At 48.3% G+C, this 22,201-nt stretch overlaps 1 protein-coding gene across 6 annotated transcripts in view; it reads right to left on the bottom strand.

Moving 5' to 3' along the window:
- Positions 1-22,201, bottom strand: part of GRID1 (glutamate ionotropic receptor delta type subunit 1) — a 695,423-nt gene that overhangs the window by 211,404 nt on the left and 461,818 nt on the right. For all 6 annotated transcript variants that reach the window (XM_040485619.1, XM_040485616.1, XM_040485615.1 and 3 more), the window contains 3 exons: positions 19,016-19,186; positions 5,912-6,073; positions 4,311-4,430 (listed from right to left, as the gene is read on the bottom strand). In XM_040485619.1, coding sequence (XP_040341553.1) covers positions 4,311-4,430; positions 5,912-6,073; positions 19,016-19,186 — 453 coding nt within the window. The remainder of the gene's footprint in view (positions 1-4,310; positions 4,431-5,911; positions 6,074-19,015; positions 19,187-22,201) is intronic.

A 22,201-nucleotide genomic window follows, 5' to 3' on the forward strand; every position in this document is an offset into this window, starting at 1 on the left:
AAACAAAATTTCATCAGAGGCCAAGTTCCCAGCACACTCTCCCTCATGGTCTTTATATAAGGAGTGGATATCTGGTCCCATGCATAGAAGGGGGAACGGTCAGTGCCGGTCACACAGAGCCCTCCTCCTGTCTCTGGCCTCAGGCTTTGGCTATTGCCCAGGGAGCTTCAAGGTGGAAGGCCACGTTCTTTTTCTTAAGTTCATTTATTTTGAGAGAGACAGAGACAACATGAGTGGAGGAGGGGCAGAGAGCAAGGGAAAGAGAGATGCCAAGCAGGCTCCACACTGTCTGCACAGAGTCCGACGTAGGGCTTGATCCCATGAACCATGGGAGTATGACCCAAACCGAGACCAAGAGTCGGATGCTTAACCAACTGAGCCACTCAGGCACCCCATGGAAGGCCATGTTCTAAGCCTGCCTAGAAGTGTCTGCTCTTTTGGGGTCTGGGATAGAATGCTCGGAGATGGGGTGTGGCCCCACCTGCCAGAAGCTGATGGCCCACGCCACACAGGAGAGTACTCACTGCCCAGCGCTGCATCAGGGTCATTACACCAACTGACCCCCTGATTCGACCAGGAGACCTGTATTATCTGCACCTCCCATCTGAGAAAATGAAGGTTCAGAGAAGGGAAGTGGCTGCAAAAACTCAGGAGAAGCAGATCCAGGAGTGACACAAAGGCCCCCAAGTCAGTGAGACAACATATGTGTAAGGCACCTATGTTCACAGTAGGTGTTCAATGGTCCCTGCTCTGTTCCCTCCTGTCCTATGCTAAACAACTTTTCCATACCCCAACCTTTGGTAACTTCCTGACAGGTGGTTTCCCACAATCCCACCCAGTTCATGTCATAAGCTAAGGACATTTGCCTGAGTAAGCCCGTGGGACTCTCCTTTGCAGATTTCTGTCTGAACAAAGAGAAAGCCAAGTAGCAACTATGGAGCTCTGATAGTAACAAGCATGCACCTCCAGGTAAAATGCCAGGCCAAGTCCTATGGGAGCCTGACGTGACTTTCCAGCAAAGCCTGCTCCCCACGGGGTTGCTTGGTGATCACCCATGCCAGACAGCTCCAAGCTGAACACAGAGATGATTGATATTTTGCTGGTAGTTACACAGCAGGCTCGTGACATAGACCTTTGATTTTGCCATCCAGCACTCCCTCAACAAGAACGCACTTCCTGGATGAGATAATTTAATTAGTATTTGTCCAGCACCCTGCAGCGAAAGGCAATCACCTACCCCTTCCATCCTCTGAAGGGGCTGAGTAATCCACAGTCTCTTGATGCCATTTAATCTAAAACGTCTGGGTGACTCACCCTCCCTGAGATTTCCCTCCAGAGTATTTACCTTAAGAAAACATCCATTTGTTCCCTAATTTAAACAATTCCTCTTGGTTTAAATCTTAAAGAAACTACTTGGTTTTTGTTTTTGTGCCCGTGTTTGTTTGTTTGCTACAGTTATTTTTAAAGTTATATATACATATGCGTATTTATATACACCTATATACTTGTATATACATATATACATATAGGTATAAATATATAATTAAGATATATTTATTATAATAACAGCTTACAGAATATATAAGATATAGAATTTATATAAATATAAGTAGAGAGAGAGAATAGAATATATACATATATTGAGATAAGCACCATTTTTGCAGAAAACCCCTGACCCTGCTCTAACATGACAGCATCTAGCAGTCAGCCCAATTGGCTCCTGTAACCATTCTGAATTGGGTGTGGCCAAAGAGGTGCGGTTGAGGGGGGCTCCTCAGAGGTGCCCCTGCTTCCTTAGAATGAATGATCTCTGCCTTTGTGTGTTTCAGGACCCTAACCCTCAAATCTGCTCTCCACCCTAAACTTTACTTTTAGGTCACACCAATTTCCCAGCCCTACCCTTCACAGCTCTGTCTTCTACCAGGAACCATAGCCCAGAGCTGCCTTCAAATGCTGCCCTAAGCCTAAGCACTCTGCCCCAGTCCCCTTGCCTTGCTTCATCCTGAAACCTCCCAGACCTTGTTTGAATGCACCCTGGGCCTGAATAACAAACATTTGCTATGGTAAATCCCATTCCCCGCTTTCCAGATAACTTCTCCTTAGCAGAGATAAGCTGCCAGGCAGACAGATAACAACTGGGATATGCAGTTATTAAGGTCAGATTTTAAAATGACAAAAGGATACGTTTTAAAATAAAGCCCACTTGAAAATCAGCTTCCCTTCCAACTCAATTACATTCAGGCCTCCTGCTCTCTGAAGCTCCTTAGACTGAGAGATTCCAGCTCCCATTGGCTTTGAGGGTATTGGAGGAGAGTTGCCATGGCAACATGGAAGGCCCAGACACCTGAAACAGGAAGTGAAGGACACGGGTGCCTCTGGGTCTCTCAGGCACATGGAGCTGCCAGTGTGGCCCTATGAGGCAGGGGCCCCCACAGCCAATGTTCCCACCTACTGTGGGACCTTGTTGAAGCTAAGCTCAAAGAAGGGTGATGGGGGCAGCAAGGGAGCCAGCAGGCAGGGCCTGAGTGTCTCCAGTCTCTCAGGACCACGGGGATGAAGGCACGTATGGTAGCAGATGTGAACAGTCGCTTCAGCAGGTAGCTACACTCTGCAAGACCGTGTTGTAACAGAGTGACTAAAAGGGCTCCCCGATGCTGGTTTCTCCTCACCAGCTGGAAGTCCTAACACAAGCCAACTTCTGTTGCCATCACGAATGACCCAGACCAATGCTGACTACCCATCCCTGGCCCCAACCAAGCCTCACAGCTTTGGGCATCCCTAGTAGACATCACAAGCCACACCTGATGCTCTTGACATTGCACATCACACCTTGGTCCTCCAGGGTTATCACACCATAGTAGCCAACTCACTTTACGATGGCACAAACAAACCTCTGAGCTCAAAAATATCATCAAACCATGTTTGTCACTGTTGCACCATGACCAATTATTGAACCTCTTATTATTTAAATGACCAACCTATGACTCCACTTTCTGTCATAAGATGGGCTGAAACCCCCCAACTCCCACATCACTTATGGACCCCCAGCCATCCCAGTCTCTTGGTGGTGACGACCATCCCCAGCATGTCCTCTAGCCCTTACACCCACCACCATTCCATACATGTATCCTTCTACCTGCTCCTCAAAGAGCACAGCCAAAGAATCCCCTCACCCAGATTCTCAATATCCCAACAGCACGTTAGCCTTTCCTGCCCCTCCACCACCCCCAGCTAATGCTGGAGGCCAGGCTAGAGGGCTCATTGCCAAGGGTTTATCCTGCCCTGAAGAGAGCTCACTATGCCCTATTCATCTTTTGGGCACTAATTAGTAGAGATGTCCTCCTTTCAAGTGTATAGAAATATATGTGTGTGTGACTATATGAGCCTGTGCCCGAGTGTATGCCAACTAGTTAATGGCCCAACAAACACTGGGCCTTCTATGAGGACCATTCCTAGGAGTGCATCTAAGCCAGCTGGGTGACCTGGCCCTGGGCAGCCAGCCACAGGCCTTTACCTGCAACCCCATCATCAGCCCCACACTGGCTCACAATGACCACATCTGAAGTTCTTGGATAACTGTTCCAATACCTTTCTTGCTACATTGACTTCTTGGTCCTAATACCTACCAGACTCTTGACTTCACAAGCCTCCCCTTAACTTTGGGGTTCCAACTCTGAGGAAAGGCTACCTTCCTCACCCCCAAGTCTTCAGCCCTGAAAATCTCCCATAGGAGGAGAGAGAAAAAGGCAAAGTATCACCAGAAAGAGACCCCAGGCCAGACACTTGCATTAGCACCAAATAAAGTAGCCTAACCCCACCCTGAGCTATGTAGCTTGTCTGCCTCTCCCATCTCCCTCCACTGGGCTCCACTGCTCCCTGCTTCCCACACTCCTCGTGGCTCATTTTTCTGTTCTTAGATCTGGGGGGGAACCGGCCGTAACAGCAGACTCCTGCCTCAGCCACAGTTACACCTGTCCCTGCGGTTGGGCTAATTTTGGCCACTCTGGGGAAAATACATTATCCCTTCCAGCCTCAGCCTAGGCCTGCATGGTTGGCCATCCAGGGCCAAGCAGTGAGACCAGGTGGTGCCAGGGGCCCTGCTGTACTCAGAGACTGTATTAGCAGAACTTCCTGGCTGAAAACTACTCTTAGTCTTCTCCACACTGTGCCCCATAAACACCAGCATCAATGACAGCAGCATCAGAGAGAGACAGGAAGAGGGGATTTTTGTGCTGCTTAACACCTGCTCAGAACACAGAACCAGTGACTCAGCCACAGGAGGAGAGGGAGAAGGGTGCCCTGATGCTTACCTTCCTCATGTCTTTGCCAAAGGTCTCACTATAGGTTGTGCCGAGGATTTCAAACTGGACGTAGGGATTCGAGCTGTCCTCCCGAAACTCCATCACCCCTGTGAGGCCAGTGATGTGGCCCTGCAGGAGAGAAGGAAAACCCATTGAGGAAAATATGGATGGAAGGGATAGAGTCCCAAAGACAAAGAAGGGAAGGAAGTAGTGACCAAGAAGGGGACAATCAAGATCTTGAGGAAGCACCAGACAGGCTATAAATGAGGACCAGGCTGCTAGCAGTCCTATAGCCGCAGAGCAAGATTGACACTTCCTAGACCGCTGCTCACAGGGGAAATCCCTAAGGCTTGCACTTGATATTCAGGTGGTCAGTATGATTAGAGCACATGCTCTGTGCCACATATCGTGCTTGCTATATAGGTCAAAAAGTGACAGTTCTGTCTCCACCCTCCTGGAGCTCACAGTCTTCCCGTGCATCCTGCTCCATGGGTCACCTTAGCCTGAGCCAAAAGAAAAGTCAAAGGTCAACAGAGCCTTTGGGCAGCAAAGCATGAGCACTAGAGGCCAACACCAGCTCAAGTCCTGGCTTTGCCACCTGTGTCACCTTGGGCAAGCCATCTCCCATCATCTCCAGCCTGAAGTTAATTAGATCCACATCACAGGGCCTGCAAGGGCCAAAGGATAAAATGTGTACAAAGCACAGTGTCTGGCACAGACTGTCTGTGGTGGGTGTGCAAGCCCTGCCCCCTTCTCAGGCCATTCAGTGGGTTCTGTAGAAGCAGGTGGCAGAGGGGCTGAGGGAGCCTATGGCAAACCCCCTCTCCCTTCAACCCACCCCCTCCCTAGGGTGGCGGTTCCATCCAGCCTTGTTCTCCCATAGACCATGAGCTGGGAGAGTCCCAGATCCTGAGCTGGCCAAAGAGGGGCCCCAGCTCTGGCTCAGGCTGCAATAGATTCAACCAACACCGGAATACGTTCACTGCTATTGACAGTGCACACAATTTATTGTGACTACAATTCCTAGCACTATAGATTTCCCTAAATGCTCTTTTGAAGCCTCTGAAAGCCAATTCACTCTAACAAGTCTTCTATGGATTACCCAATTCACTTCAAATTCAGCCTTCCAACTTGGTGTCGTGCCTGAGTGTGTGCGACAGGTCATAAATGCAGAACACATGTGCACACACACGATCAGCGATCAGCACGTGTACTGCATACTGAGACAGCCTCTTATGAATAGTGGCCACCTGCATGGTAGGGTATCTGGCTCACCGGAGCTGGGCAGTTGCCTCCATTGGTTGCTTAAGCAACTCTAAAGTCCAATCTCCTTGTAGAAAACAGAGAAAACAATAATAATAAATATATGAAGCCCAACTCACCAGCCGTAAATGCTGGGAAAGTTAGAGTGGCAAGGAGGGAGGTCTGTGGGGGGCCTGCAGGGACAACCACACAAAGAGCTCAGTTTCAGACCACCTGCTCAAGGGTGTGTGTGTGTCTGTGTGTGTGTGTGTGTGTGTGTGTGTGTGTGTGTGTGTGTCTGCACACATGTGCATGCAAGGAAGGACCTGTCTTCAGCCTTAGCCCAATGGGTGTCCCCTTACACACACCTTTTTGATCGTGTCCAGCATGGACCTTCCTCCATTCCATGGCTTGGTGGACTTGCGTATACAGTTCAGGCTCGCCATGCTATGCCACTTCCGGTCCTCCAGCTTCCGGTGGAAGGCATTGGCCAGCATTAGGACACTGTCATACAGGTAGAGGTTGGAGATCTGCAAACACAAAGGCAGTGAAACCCTTTCCACTGATGCATTTTCAGAGAAGGGGAGCAGCAGAGGCCTTGGGTGATCCAGGATGCCAACACTAACAAGTGGTGCCAGTATCTATACCACAATCCTCCAGCTTCTAGTTGTTCATTCAAAAACCTTGGGGCACCTGGGTGGCTCAGTTGGTTAAGCGACCAACTTTGGCTCAGGTCATGATCTCGCAGTTCGTGAGTTCAAGCCCCACGTCTGGCTCTGTGCTGACAGCTCAGAGCCTGGAGCCTGCTTCTGATTCTGTGTCTCCCTCTCTCTCTGTCCCTCTCCCATTCACACTCGGTCTCTGTCTCAAAAATAAATAAACGTTAAAAAATTTTTTTAAACAAAAAAACCCAAAAACCTGGCCAGGCACTGGAGTCTTAAGCAGAATAAGAACTAGCCCTGATTCAGGAACTAGAGTGGGAAGTGGATCTGTACATCATGAGAACAAGCATGGCCATCACCATGGTTGAGACTTGCACCCAGGCTTTGTGCAAGACTGGAATGGGGCATCCTGCTCACATAACACAGGATGGAGGGAAGGATAGACAGAAAGGATAGACAGAAGGATTAGTACGATAAAGGGTAGAGAGCATTACAGGGAGGCAGAATTATGCAAAGGCATGAAGGTACAAAGGAGTGGGGTCAGGTAGGGCAGGGTCCACCAGCAGTGATCAGATATGAAAGATTTTAGACTTTGTGGACCTTAAAGTCTCTTTTGCAATGCTCAGCTCTGCTCTTACTGCAGAAAAGCAGCCAAAGACAGTATGTAACAAAGGATGTGCCAATAAATCTTTATTTTAAAAAATAGGCAGTAAGCTGGATTGAGCTGGAGACTACAGTTGGCCAAGCCTTGGGGTAGAGGGATTGAAAACAGTGCCAAATATCTGTATTAATGGGTACAGTAGAGATGAAGTGGGATCAAGGGGCAGGTAGGGATCAGGGATCTAGCCATGTTGAGCCTCATGGGCCATGCTAAGGAGTAACAACATAGGTGACTTTAGGCAGAAGGATGCCATTGGTGGGATCTGTGCCCAGAAATCAGATATGTGCCTTGGAAAGACTGCTCTGATCCCCAGATAGGCCTGAGGTCAATGATGGCTTGAGTGACACTGGCAGCTTGTGGTTATAGAATATCTGAGGACACAGAGCCTGCTCTGCAGCCGCATCACTGCTAGCCAGGGGATACGTTTGGGAATTTCAACTGTGCACATATGAGAACTATCCCTCTGCTTAGCTGCTAAGTAGAGATGGCTCATAGAAGAAACAAAGCCCATCTCAGAGCTCTTGAGAGCATGATTGCAAGGGAAAAGCTGGTACTGGTGAGGAGAGCTGTACAAGAGCCCTGGTATCCAGGGATGGGACAGGTCCAGCTCATCCTCCTGACTTCAGTTCAAGACCCTGATCCAGATGAACCTGAACACCAGCACCTGCCTTCTCAGGGGCCCATCAAGAGTCCTCTGTAGGGTGGAAGGCAGCCCTGTTCTCAGATGTTACCTGCACACTATCCCTCTCCTCCAAGGGAGGTGTCATGAAGCACAAAGGTAGGAGAGTCAGGGGAGGGCATGGGTAGGAGGTGATGTCCACCCTTGTTCAGGTGTGTGGTCCCTCCTGGGTAACAGGAGCCAAACAACCATCAGCCAAAGTGGGTCAAGGGGATGATTCTCTGCACACCTAAGCAGCAAGGTGTCTGCTAAAAATATTTCAGAAAAACAAAATCACTGGATATAAATAGGAAAATGTGTCAACCTCTTAGGACTCCTGGGAGAATCAAATAAGATCCTTGGTCTGCTGGAAGAACCCCTGCTGCCTTCCAACTTTACCCCTCACCACTCCCCAGTATGGCCCTCACACCCCAGTATCTAAGTGCCTTATTCTCCACCTGCAGTTTCTTTCCTCACTTGTCTTGGACTGGGTGCTCCCAAAGCACAGCCCCAGGCAAGAGCTTGGGTAGCATGGACCGTTTTCTACAAGTGAAATCAGAGATGGGCTAAGAGAGCTGTTACTGGACATCAAAACCATCTGCTCCATCACAACTGTCCAGTAACTCATGCTAACCAACCCTCAGGGGCATTTCTGCTATACCATGTCAAGCAGAGCTGACTACTTCTTCTGTGGGTGTCCCTGTGTCCTGCCCATTCCTACAGAGCCCTGCCTTATCCACCTTCAACCCATGTCCTTACAGTGGACACAGGGATGTATGCCACTAAGGCCTTCATAAGAAATGGGTGGAGGATGGACAGGTGATGTTGCAGATGTGGCAGGAGTGTGCCTGGGACACCTGAGCACCACGGACTTAACCAAGGCCTCCAAGTATTTTGGTGCCTGGTGACATTTTCCGGGGCCCTGAAATACACGTGTGCTTACCTGACAGCAGAGAGAAGTCACTGCCATCACGAAGAATTGACCTCCTGCCCTACAGGCAACACCAGGGTAGAACCGTACCTCTCGCTGCTCGAGCCCTGAGCAAGCATTTCCCTCCTGAGAAGGACTAGCCCACTCTCTGTGCTTGTCAAATCCCCAACCCTCAGGAGCCCCTACCACTGCATAATTATTTTTGACAAGTCCACCTCCCCTCTGGAATACAAACTCATAATGGAGATGTTGTTTTAGGTCACTTAGAACAGCACAGCCCCAGTAGTGACCCAGACCAGCACCCAAAGGAATCCCTTTTTGCCTCCAGCACTTCTATTCACAAGGAATTAAGGTACTTAACAAATGAATGAATGCAAAGAGGCTGGCAATGAACAGGCAAAAACAGGATGTGACTCAGAAAGGCCAAAGGAAGCCCTCAGCCTTCCCACAAGTATGTCTGCTGGGAAGGATGAACACATTTTAGTTCAAAGGAACAAGCTTTCAGTTCAAAGGCTTTAGCAATGTTCTTTTCCAGATAGATATATGTATCTGGAAATATATATATATATATATATATATCTCAAACATGCATATATACAACTTTTATATAAATATGTATATATTCATATATAACTTGTATATAACTTTTATAAATGAACGTGTGTGTGTGTGTACATAATGTATGTATGTATACAACTTTTTTCTTACTATCTCTAAACACAGCATCCAGCACCAACCAAAGCATACAGGTGGTGTTTAATATATGTTTGATGGATGGATGGATGGATGGATGGATGGATGGATGGATGGAAGGCTAAATGAATAGATGAATGAGGGGATGGGTAGGTGAAGGGGAGGAGGAGTGGATGGATGGAAGGATAGAGGGGGAGATGGATGGGTGGATGGATGGATGGATGGATGGATGGATGGATCTCCTGCTAAGAGGATACACACTGATCTTGGTTCCCCAAAAGAGAAAACAGTAGGAAGAAGAGATTGGGCACCTCCACTTTGACTTAGCAGAGAACCTCCTTTGTTCAAACAGCATCTTGCTTCTCATTTACAGCCTGCTCAAAATGTCTTCTCGATCCCCACTTGGAGCTCCACCTTCTCTCACTCCTGTCCCTTCTCCTGATAAGATGCTATGTCAGTACTTCTCCCTGCTGTGGGCAGACACTAACACCCTGTGTTGATCTGTGGCCCTATCTCTGCTGTTCAACTTCAGCATCCTCACACTGAGAAGACATGTGTGGGGATGCAAAGGGAGAGCACTACCCTCACAGTCTGGTTGTCTGGAGACTGGAGACGGGACCTTTAGGGGAAAAGATCAAGAGCAGATAGTAGAAAGGCAGCCTCTGCTTGGGGCTCTGTCTGGGTCCTGATAAATATAAGGCAAGCCTTTTCTCAGGGTGGGTGGGTGGAGACCAGCATCAGGGCATGGTCACGACCAGCCCCTGAGCCAAGAGTGGTCTGGAAGGAGAGAGGCTCCCAACTGTATGAACACTCACTCAATGTCAGGTTCAAGGGGCTAACAGCCCAAGCTGGGAGCCCCAGGCCACAGGGGCAGAGAAAAGGGGCCTGGTTTGAGGGAATGCTTGCCTCTTTTCCCTCACTTCTCAGGTAAGACACAGCACAGTTCATTCAGAGCAGACAGACAAGCAGAGCTGATACTGTCACTATTTAAACCCTCATCCCCTCTGGCTGGCCTAGGGACATTGCAGCACAAAAGTGACAAGGAACCAAAAAAAAAAAAAAAAAAAAAAAAAAAGACATTTCAGGTGAAAGTAGACCTGAAAAGAAGACAGACCGAGGTTTGAGGCCAAGGGCATGGCAGAATAAAGACCTGGATGCAAAGCAAATGACCTGGGACCAGGTCAGACCATATAAAGTCAGAAGCAGACAAAAGCCACAGCCAGGCAAGGGGTCTGAGGCTGGAGCCTCCATTCTGAGTGGGGACAGAGCTAGAATGGAACCCAGCTGGTTCAGTTAGCCACCTTAGAGGTGTATGCCTGATCCCTCTTTCACTGCCGTACAGCACAACTCTTACTGTACTGAGTGCGCAGCTTAGCTGGGTGGCCTTGCAGGATGAGCAAGTTTTGGATTCATCCCAGCCTGGGCCAGCTCTGCTCACTGCTATTCCTCCTCCAGTGCATGGAGACAGCAGGTGCTCAATAAATGCTTATTGAATTAGTGAATTGAATCTCCACTTGCATTCATGCAGAGTGATGTTGAACAAGTCATTTAATGCTTAAGGCTCACCTTGATGACAAGAAAATACAATGTGATCAGCAGCCCTGGAGAGGTGCACCCTGGAGGGGTGGCCCTGAATAACTCCCCTGAGAACTGCAGGATCGTAGTACTCATGCGTGCCAAGTACTGTCCTAACTTCTTTGTGTGCAGCTTTATTTTAGGAGGGAGAAGAAACAGGAAGAAATGGAAGAGGGAATACAAGACCTACACAGGCTCCTGACTTCAATGTGGATGGTCTGAGAGCTCCTCCAAAGTGCCCCATCTCTGAGCCCAGCATGAGTCTGGGACACAGAAGCCTTAGAACCACTGGGAAAAGAACTTGTATCTGCCAACACCACTCGCCCTCTTCCCCAATGCCCCTTGGCCTGAATGCTTTTCAAGGAGGAGCAGGAGTTGTATCTGGATTTGTAGCTTGTGGCTGGGAAGACTGAGCAAAGATCCCCCTGAGCATTATATCCCCAGTTCTGCCTGCACACTGCTCACCTGGACACATGTCCCTGGTCTCCTCCTGGCCCCAGCAGCCCCGTCACAGCTGCCATAGCCCCCTGGCCTGAGCCAGACCTTTCGGGTCTGCAAGGGCTGAGGCGCTGCAGAGCATCCCTTTATGGGAAAAGCCACTCCTCTGCCTCTGGGGTGTTCTGTAAAAGGTTCCGATATCGGAAGGCCCAGAGTGGGGGCCTCACTATGCCTGACTCAGGCTCCTGAAAGGGAGGTGGCTTGGCCCATTGCAGTTGAAGGTCTGACATGTGTCCTGCAGGGCTGGCTCAACCACAGGAGACCACCCAGGTGTGCAGGAGAAAGAGGGAGGCAGGCAGGCAGGGCTAGAACAGGGGAAGCTCCAGCCCAGCCCTGTGGGAAGCACCACGCTCTGTACTCTGCCCTGTCACCTGTCCCTTGCCCAGGCTTAGGGGCTTCAATCCCAAGGAAGCTTCCTTATGTCCTGTCTATGTGGTCATCTCCTACAACCACAGCGTGGTTCAAGTGCCCTCATTTCTCCCTGAGGAAATAGTAACTACTGGTTACCTTGTCTCCCAGCCTTGGGCCCTCCCCCACCCCTGCACAGAGTTGTCTTTCCTGGATGCACATCCTGCCCTGTCACATCTCCAAAGGCCACACCCTGGTCCTCGGCACCCTGGCGGCTATCCCCCTTTCTGACTGAATTTCCAACATTTCCCACCTCCCACCTCTAGCCTCAGACACACTGAACTCTGTCCCTGTTCTCCTGGGCCCCTGGGCTTTTGTATATGTCATTCTTCCTAACTGGTACCTGCTACAGAATAGAGATGAAACTTCCCCATTTATGCAGAGCTTGTGGGAATTAAGAGAGAGAGCATTTTTGAATGTCTAACATAGGAACTGTCACATAATCAGCGCATAATGAGGGTTTGTGGAATTAATGAATGCTGAATGAATAGATTTAAATCTGTTTTTAGGAAAAAGAACACCAAAGTAAAGATATACCAAGGTATTTGCAAAAAGAATGCTTCTCAGAATACAACTGATGGAGGGGGCACCTGGGTGGCTCAATTGGTTAAGCATCTGACTTTGGCTCAGATCATGATCTCACAGTCCGTGGGTTCCAGCCTGGAGTCAGGCTTCGTGCTGACAGCTCAGAACCAGGAGCCTGCTTCAAATTCTCTGTCTTCTCCTCTCTCTGCCCCTCCCCTGCTCACACTCTGTCTCTCTGTCTCTCTCTCAAAAATAATAAACATTAAAAAAAAAAAAAAAAGAATATCATTGATGGAGGATACAAGCCATGCTGAGAAAAGGGTATAGGAGCTCTGGACCAATATATTCCGTGGGGAAGTGTCCATCTCCAATCAGAATCTGGGGTCTGCATTTCCAGGAGATGGGAGTATCCTAGCAAACTTGTATTTCCAAAGCCAATAATCTGTGCAGGAAGTGGGTCTTTGGAAGGGAAATGGGAAAGGTGAGGACACATTTCTCAGAGGTAGAGGAGAGAATTTGGCCAGGAGGCTTTGATTGGGGCTTGCAGCCCTTGAGAGACCCAGGTAGACCTCTTGGCTGCCCAATGATCAAAGACCAATCCCATGAAGCCAACTGAGGACCTTGGATATGGAAAAACAGATTTTATTCTTTTAAGAGTTGGCACCAGAATCCCCACTACATCAGTAATTATATTTTATATAGTTATAGTTTATATTCCTGTGTTAGAGGGGCAAAGGCTACCAGAAAGATTGTTACGTTTATCTTCATGAAAAAATAAGGAGAATTTACTTTGGAGTCAAGACCCAGAGGAAGAAAATAGAGGATGGATAGAAAAGTCAGCAGGAAAGAGAGTGTGAGGTCCCGGGGGGAGGGGACAAGCAGAGAACATTCCTCAGCAGGAAAGGACTGAGGACATCACAGGCTGTCTGTGCCACTACAATGCCAATACCCTACCCTGACTCTTACCATATGTGACAGCATATTCAAGACTTAGATTTGTAGGCAAAGCCAGGAAAGGTGCTGGTTTCACATCTGAGTCAACCCTAATTTGCAGGCAGCCCCATGAGAAGGCTGGACGATCTGTTTACTTACATGAGTCCCCAGAAGCAGCATTAGGACCAGGAGTAATGAAAAGATAAGCCCCACCCCCCACCCCACTCATGAAATATGCTAAGGAGACCTATACTCTTCAGATCCTATCTGGACCCTGCAGGCCAAGACTTGTGTCCACCTCCATCAGACTGGAAGAGACAGGCCCCCAAAGGACAATGGCCCCGTCGTGGAGCCAGCTGCCTGACTTCCCAGTGCTCCGTGCATGTTTCCCTGTAGTAAGTGTGAGGGTGCTCCAGCCATGTCTCCATTATACTCCAGGGCCCAGGGTATTTGCTGTGCAGCCACATTATCAGGGGAAGACTCATGCTTGAAGGCAAAGGAAGATGAATGGCAGGCCAGGGTCACAGCCACGCGAGCCAGCTGCATCTCAACACCAGACCATTATCCACCCCACACCAAAGATAGAAACAGAAGAAATGTTTTCATTAAGGAAGTCTGCATTTCCTCCAGGCTTCTAAAGAGTCCAGTTTTCTCTTCCCTCCATCATTAATCAAGCCAAGTGGACTGTTCAGGGAGACCTCACAGGGGCAAACAGCAGGAACTGACCTCCGACCAGATCCTCAGACAGGCTCTGGTCAACCAGCAAAGTCAGACAAACAGCCGGCAGAGGGTCCAGCTGGGAGGACAAGCTGACGCCCAGATGTCGCAGCTTGAGAAATCCATCCCCAGGCGAGGCGTTTCTGCCAGACTGCTGCCAGCCTGCCCATCCTGAGACAGGGCACCACAGCCAGGCCTGGCGAGGGAGCAGATGGTGGCAGAGGGCAAAGGAGCTGGGGCTCTCTGCTCATCGGTGAATCCAAGGGGATGGAAGGCAGAGTGGGGAAGGACATTTGTCCATACCTGAGGCTCTCTGGCCTCCAAATGTGCATGTGGACATCTGTGGCCAGGACAGCAACCGACTGCAGCCAGAGAGACCACCTGCGCAATTGTCTCTGACAAAGGCATTGAGGATCGTGCCCCGTCATGCTCCCGTTATGCTTCATGACTGTTGCTACATATTCCACCAGGGTGTTTAGGGTAAAAAAGGAAACCAGTGAAAGTGACATAAAGTCCAAGATAGCGGGTGGCCCGCTGCTACTCCACAGAAAAGGATTCTACTGGCAGGCTGACAAACAACTTGTAGCCAGAGAAGAATACAGAAAGCCCTAACGAAATAGGGGCATGTGGGAAGGGGGGGTTTCCACATGTTTTAGTAGACTGAGCAAGGGAAGAATTATTCCATCTATCAAGCCATTCAACAATTTAGAAATTCACAAAGAGGAGAAATTCCAACCCGAGGGAGCATTTTATAATAATACCACATTAGCCCCCACAGCTTAATTCAAGGATCAGGCTCCATGGTGACCAGACAACACAACTTCTATCAGTTGTCCGTCCCCCTTTGGAAGCCCATTTGAATAGAAATGACATGACAATGTGACAATATGTCTGTTGCAGCCCTGAAGTCACCGGACAGGGCAGTTCTGAAGACCGAGTGCTTTACAGATTCTCCTCTCAGCAAGGCTGCCCGTGAAATCTTAGCAAAGTCTCAAGGTTCTTCCAGACTGGTTATCACTTTTATTACTGGCTGAGTCAGACAAGCTCTAAACCAACTTGTCAAGACAACAAGAATGAGAAATACCCAAATGAGACAGTGCTTTGTAGAGGAAAATAAACAACAGCACACCGGCAAATGCAAAGCTTTTGGAGCTACAAGTCACTTATTTTGGTATTTTTCCTCCAAGGGACTTTGTACTAAATAGGAATCAAATTGATTTGCTATAATGGTGCTTGGTTGGCTCTGGAGCACAGAAAGCTCTGACCACAGGACTAATAGAAGAAGATGGAGTTTCTGAGACCAGTGCAGTGGAGAAGCCAAGAGATGGACGATCTTGTAAAAACTACCCATTCTCGATGGTTCTCCTGAAAACATCTAACTCAGAATTATCATCCCAAGAGCAGCCGTCCGGGGGAAGAACTAAAAGATGGACTTGAGAGCTCCACTTCCCAAAGGATCTTCATTAATTTCATCAAGACAAAGTTAATAATCCATGACACAAAGGTTTTATTTTTTCTTGAGTTAGTTGTTCTAAACATGTTAGAGTCTTCTCGATAAATCTCACAGCTAGAGGCTAGTAGAAATTAGTTTGTCTTCTATACTGTCATTAAGAAATAAAGAAGTGGTAATAGCTACTTGGGAAACTCGAAGAGAATGGCTTATAAATGAGATGAATCTAGGAGCTGCCCAAATGGTTGTTGGGCAGGGTGAGTAAAGTAAATCCGTGTATTTCCCTCTCACCACACCCCTTCTCGAGGCAGAGGCAACAAATGGAGATGGAGATTCCTTACATAAAGTTCTTCATTTATATAAATATATATAAAGAGACTTCTAGAGACAATTTAACTTGTGTTAAGATCTGCATTATTAACAGATCCACCCCATCAGTCCTTACTGAGGGTCTCCAATGAGCAGAGTCTTGTAAAAAGGGCTCAGTGGGTCTCCCCAGACATACATGGCCTCTCCTCTCCCACAAAAGGCAGCTCTGCCTGAGTGCCTGCAGGAGTGGTGTGGACAGAAAGCAGTACACAAGGCCTGCGATATGGGTCTAGACCCAAAGGAAACGCTCTCCTACTTGCTGTGTTGCTCTTACAGAGCATGCTCAGGGGGGTGCCTGGGTGGCTCAGTCAGTTAAGCTTCTGACTTAGCCTCTAGTCATGATCTCGCAGTTCATGAGTTCAAGTCCCGCATCAGTCTCTCTGCTATCAATGCTTTGGAGCCTCTGTCCCCCTCTCTCTCTGCCCTACCTCCAGGGGTTCTCTCTCTCTCCCTCTCTCTCACAAAATAAATAAATAAATAAATTTTAAAGAGCATGCTCAGGAAGACAAGTGGATTATACCTTACAAAATTAAAAAAAAAAAATGAGGGGTGCCTGGGTGGCTCAGTCGTTTAAGTGTCTGACTTCGGCTCAGGTCATGATCTCACAGTTTGTAAGTTTGAGCCCCGCGTCGGGCTCTGTGCTGACAGCTCAGGGCCTGGAGCCTGCTTCGGATTCTGTGTCTCCCTCTCTCTCTGCCCCTCCCCCGCTCATGCTCTGTCTCTCTCTCTCTCTCTCTCAAAATAAATAAAGATTAAAAAATTTCTTTTTTAAAATGAGACCATGTTTGCTGGAAACCCCGAACACACCTGACCACCTCCTCTGTAATGACATGAATAGGTCAGTCTTATTCTAAATGCTTTCTATACATTCCCTCACTTAATTTTTATTATGTCCCTAGGGGGTAGACACTTTACATTCTAATTTACGGGACAGGAAATAGAGGCACAAAATGACAAGTAAATAATAAATATTTTGTTAGTTACTAGAGTTCCTGGGATTTGAACCCACACAGTATGGCTCTTGAGCTGCTGCTGCTGTGCTGCTGCTACTCTTACTATTATTGCTGCTACTGCTATTACTACCAGTACTGTTACTGCACCGCTATTACTACTCCTGCTGTTATTGCTACTGTTGCTACTACTAACACCACTCCTGCTACTACCACTGCTGTCGCTTCCACCACCACAAGATGTCTCTGATGTCACTCTTCCATCTTGCTCTTGATGGAGTGCCTGGGTATCAGCAGGAACAGACAGAGGGAGGTAGGGTGGCCAGGGTTCCAGGTGTGATATTGCATTTACCATATTTGATGATAACCAGCCACACACCTCGGAGCTGTGCCTTTGTTTACCCTCTTCACAGCTGTGGGCCATGTTAGTATGCTCTCCGCCAGATTCCTCATCCAGCCTGCTGGTCTCCTTTTCTCTCCTGTCCTCCTAGACACATGCTTTGCATCTAGAGTATCTAATATGCCACCAAAGAGCCCACATTTTAGTCCGTGAAAAAATAGGCAATCATAGGCCTTAATAAGAAGAACTTCCATTCTCCCACCACCCACAGCCTATACAACACATACTTGTGCAGTGGAAAGGGGCCCCTCCTGCTCTCCTCAAGTAGAAAGACTGCAGTGACCAGGCAAGAACTGGGAAAAATTGATGCGGTGGTGGCGTGGAGCAGGGACAAGGCTGGAGAGGGATGAAGCCCATCAAGGGGAGACCACGCCTGGGAGTAAGACCCTCCTAGGGTCTGACCACCCAGAGAGTGATGGGGTCCCTGCACCCTCCTGCCCCAGGCGAGGATACAGGGATGGGCACACACTGACTGGAGTCAATCATCTCACTCTGCTTCCATCCATGTAGAGAGTGCACAGATAAATGCAGAGGCCCAGTGAAGGGGATTTACTTGGTCCTGACCTCTTCTTCCAAGCTCCAAAAAAGGAAGAATGCAGAGCAGGCCAGCAGCATCCAAACATATAAAATCTTGCATTAAGCACCTTCCACCCCTGACCCATATGCCCAGGACTCTCGGGTCCATGAGCCCTGCAGGGGCCTTGGTCCGCTCTCTTGGCCAATCCTTCACCATGTTAGAAAGACCCCAGACGTTGTGGTGGCTCCTGGGAGCAGTGGACATGGGGGTAGTGGGAATTACTCCAGCTAAAATCTGTGTCTGCTACATTCCCTCCTCAACCAAGAACATATTTCTAGTGTTTACCATCTTTTAGGGCATGTTTCCCTTCCCCCTCCCCAAACATAAGATTATAGAATGGATTTGACGCTTTGGCAAATTACACATGTACCCAGACCACTCCAGAGATTCTAATAATCCCCCTCCCCAAAATGTGTGCCTCCTGATAAGGTTAATACCAAAATGTCCTGGGATGCAACAGATACTCAGGTGGTAAATACAGCATATCTCTGTCCTGAAACCTGATTTCCACTCGTCATGCCTGGCTGGGTAAAGAAGGTATAACTAGTTTCAAATGCTGAATGGCAAGCATATCACATGCACAAACTTCTGGGTAATTTCTGCAAACCCAACTGGGAGAAATTTCCTTCTGTTATGTGTCTCCCACCAAGCATCAAGCGAAAGTTTCCTTATGCATGGAAGTCTTAATGGAGAAGTGGATTCTGAGCTGCCAATGGGCAGTCTCCACTGTGTTTCATTGCTATCCTCAAACATCCAGAGGGAAAACGACCTCTCACAATAGGTACACAACTCGCCATCCTACTCCCTGGCCCCAGGAGAAGCTAACACTGATTGCATATATGGCATCAGGTGTGGTAGAAGCACTAACCGGAAGTACTCTGTACCTGTTGCGTTGGATGGAGTACAAGAGCTAGGCATGTCATGGTCCTGCCCTTAGGCCTCCCCCCGCTCAGCTGGGACTCCAGGAATGTCCTGGTTGGCCTACACCTTAGCACTCAGCAGATGAGCTGAGACACTCCCTAGTTGTTTCACAAGAGCTATGTCTGTATTACTGACTTTCTACAGGGAAGACCCTAAAACAGGTTCAAAATGCTGACTCCCCACAGGAAGGCTCCACCTCCAATCCTGCCAGACGAACCCATCACCCACAAAGTAGTCAGCGCAGAAGCCTGAGAGACAGTAATGTCTTTACTCCCTGAACATGTAACTTTTAAATACAAGAGGCACCCAGTGAGCTCATATGGCCCGTCTGCTGACAACAGGCATAATTGCCTGCTAATGCGGCTCAGAGGCACTGCCCAGTTGACTGGTTTCAATTTCAGCAAATGACAGGGTTCCAGTAATTAAAGTTGGTGGGCAACAGTGCTCAGCTGAAGCTGTGGCACATCTTTGCCCGTTACCTGTGGCAGGCCAAGGGCATGAGTGAGACTCCCTTCTGGAGGGAGCTTGACAGGTGAGCACTGACCTGCAGCATCTGGAGGTAGCCTTCCTGGGGGTCACAGAGCAGGGAGGAGATGCGGTGGTTGTTCCTCATGCATTTCTGGTTGTCCTTTGCAGATGGGAAGATCTGCCGGACCACAGTCATCCTGCCAAGGGCGCTGTGCACCAGATCCAGGATCTCTGGGTCGCTGATTTCCTGGGAAGATAATCAGACCCATGCTTACCATAGACTCACAAACTGCGCCTGCAAAAGGCCCATCAGGAGGTATCAATGGCCAACAGCCTAAATAGACAAAGGGGTCAAGGGACTGGGCCCACGTCACACAGTTCATTAATAGGTTATTTTAAAATAATACTTGCTAACCCTCAAATACACACAGAATTACTCAACAGCTGTCCTGAAGACCAGAAAAAGATGTCTGTGGCCAAGCCACCAGTGCGTTAGCTTCTATAGGGTCCAGCTCTGAAGAAACCATGCTGTCAATGTCATGGTAAGCATCAGTTGGAAGTAAAAGCTAAACTTCCTGTTGGGGGTCATCTCCCTGAGAGAAACAAAACTGGTTTTCTCAGACAAAACTGACCAAAATGCCATGAGTTTCCCTTAATTCTTTAATGATTAGCTTTGCTTTTTAAGATCCGCATACAAATTTTGAAAATATATCCACTCATTCATTCACTCATTCATTGCACAAAATCTGCCCAACATCTCCTGTGTGGTTTGTTCTGTACTAAGTACTGGGGACACAGCCTTGAATGAGTCAGGCCTAATCCCACCCAGTAAAGCTCAAGGTTTTTGTAGCATGAAATAGGCTGAGTGCTGCAATAAGGAAATCTAGGGGCACAGGAAACCCATTGTGCTTCCATGTTAGATGTCTGCTAAGCTCTTTACACACATTACCTCATTTGGTGCTCACAACAATTTCAGGAATTCTAGGAGGTACATCCTATTACTATCCCATTTTCACTGAGCACTTTCAAGCATGGAAATAGTAAAGGCAGCTGGCCACAGGGAGCTCCTTCCAGAACGAGGCTTCGATGAGGAATTAGCACTGAAGCTGAACCTGAAAGATGAACTTGTTAGGCAAAGTGCTCAGAAGTATATGTAGAGGGAAGGGGCAGTTCAGAGCTGAGTCAGTGGCAGTGCTGCTGAAGACAGAGGCAGCGGGTGACACCCTGTGGCACCGGGTTCCTGGAGCAGCAGCAGGGCATGTGAGTGCCTCGGGCAGAAAGGTGCAGTGGTCAGACGCAACCCTCAAGCTCCTGTTCAGGACCAGATGTGGAGGAAGGGAGAGTAGACCCAGCTAAGGGCAGTGAGGAGCTCTGGCAAAATTTAGGTACAAAGCAGCTACACTCAGATTTCCATTTCAAAACCCTGTGGCTGCTTGCCATACAATGATATAAGACAAGAAGGAATTAGAACTGCTTCAAGGCTAGGAGCAACACAGGAATGACAAAAAAATACAAACTAACACAAATAAAGGGTTTTAGAGGTGGAGTCAGGTTAAGAAAAGTTCTTGTTTATTGTCTCTCAAAAGGGATGGCTAAATCAGTGGTTGGTTGCAAGTCAAAATTTGAACTGTGAATATCCATGTTTTAAAATAGGTCTTAAATCTTCCTCCTTACAGATGACACATTCTAGCTTTGAGGCAATGAACTGGTATAAGTGGAGGTAATAAGGTTAGAAATTAGCGATGGGGAGGGTTCAAATCACTTAAACAAGAATGTTGATGGGTGAACTGGGGTAAAGTCTCTGTTCCAGGAACTCTCTTAGGAACCTGACATAAGCATGAAGACTGGCCAGTTGAAACAACATGCTGGATCTGGGAGAAAGTAAGACATTGAGAGTCATATCCTTTTAGAATGATCGATAGATATAGTTCCCAAGGATGTGGAAATGCAGTAATCTCAAAAGAATTCAAGTAAATCTGGGTTTAAACTACTAAACTTTGTATTTCAGACCAAAGACTATTTCAGGGAAGATAATCTTATTGGATTGGGACCAACAGCCCAGAGGTGGGGGAAAGTGCAAAGGTGAGATGGGCCCAGAACCAGCTAGGCTTCAGGAAACAGAACACAGACTATAGTTGAGCAGGATGTTTGCACTCTGCTCGTAGCTGCCTTGCTAACAGGTCCCCTGCCCTGAGCATCCAACAGTGGGGTGAGGGAAAGCACATTCTGATCGAACAGTATGTAGGACCGTACGAAAGGGCAACGATGGGCCAGTTAGCTCTACTTGGAGAAGGAATACAGAAGATTGGGGGAGGAAATTGTTTTTAACTAAAAAAACCATGAGGTCAGGAAGAACATAATTTGAACTATGCATAAGAGGGTTAATCAGAGCCTGCACACCTTGGAGAGGAAACGGGGAGTCACATACCTTTTGTTTTTCTCACATACTCATTGATTGCAGAGCCATTGTAGAGGCTCTTTTATTGAACCTCTCCTACACTCTCAACTTCCTGGTAGGTCAGTGACACTGCACCCCAAGCGGGACCCTGCAACTCTGTAGGGAGTCTGACTTACAGGGTACACAATACCTTTCTGGAAAGCACGCCCATCATCTTCCCTGGCAACCTGCAGCAGAATCAGGGGTGAGTGGCTAAGTGAGCCAAGGGCAGCCCCAACATAATGGGGTGGGGGACTTTGCTCCTGCTCCCAGCTGCTGTGGTCTCTATACTGTTTTTTCTCCATTCTTCCTGCCCAGAAATCCTTACAAACTTGGCACAGTTCAACCCAACCCATTAGCTGCATCAATGAGGATCTCTGCAGACCCCATCTTCTATGGCCCAGTTCTCATCCACCCCCTCTGGGTCAAAGCACACACACCATCTTCCAGTGTACTCCTCCCTGCCTCCCCATCCTTCTGGGCCTATTCTTAGTGTCCAACACAGAGATAGTTGCAATCAGAATGTAAGAAGTGCAGGTAAAAGAACAGAAGAACAGAAGCAACTCCCTCGGGTCCCTTGAGGGCAATGAAAAGAGTCACCTCTTCTCCCAAGGATGTGTCCCTCCCCTCGGAGAATTCCAACCCTACACCATCTGTCAATTCCAGGAGCTCTGTGTCAGGCTCTCTCCCGTGCTGTTGGTACCACTGTGTACCAACAGAGTACAGACAGGGGTTCACTCACTCCCTGCACCCAGACTCCACAGTGGGCCAGCCTCTGGACCCATGTGAAGACATCCAACCTCTGGGCCTTCCTATGGATGCAGA

The sequence above is a fragment of the Herpailurus yagouaroundi genome, unplaced genomic scaffold (assembly GCF_014898765.1).
Source record: "Herpailurus yagouaroundi ecotype Mexico unplaced genomic scaffold, PumYag 163, whole genome shotgun sequence".
Lineage (NCBI taxonomy): Eukaryota > Metazoa > Chordata > Mammalia > Carnivora > Felidae > Herpailurus > Herpailurus yagouaroundi.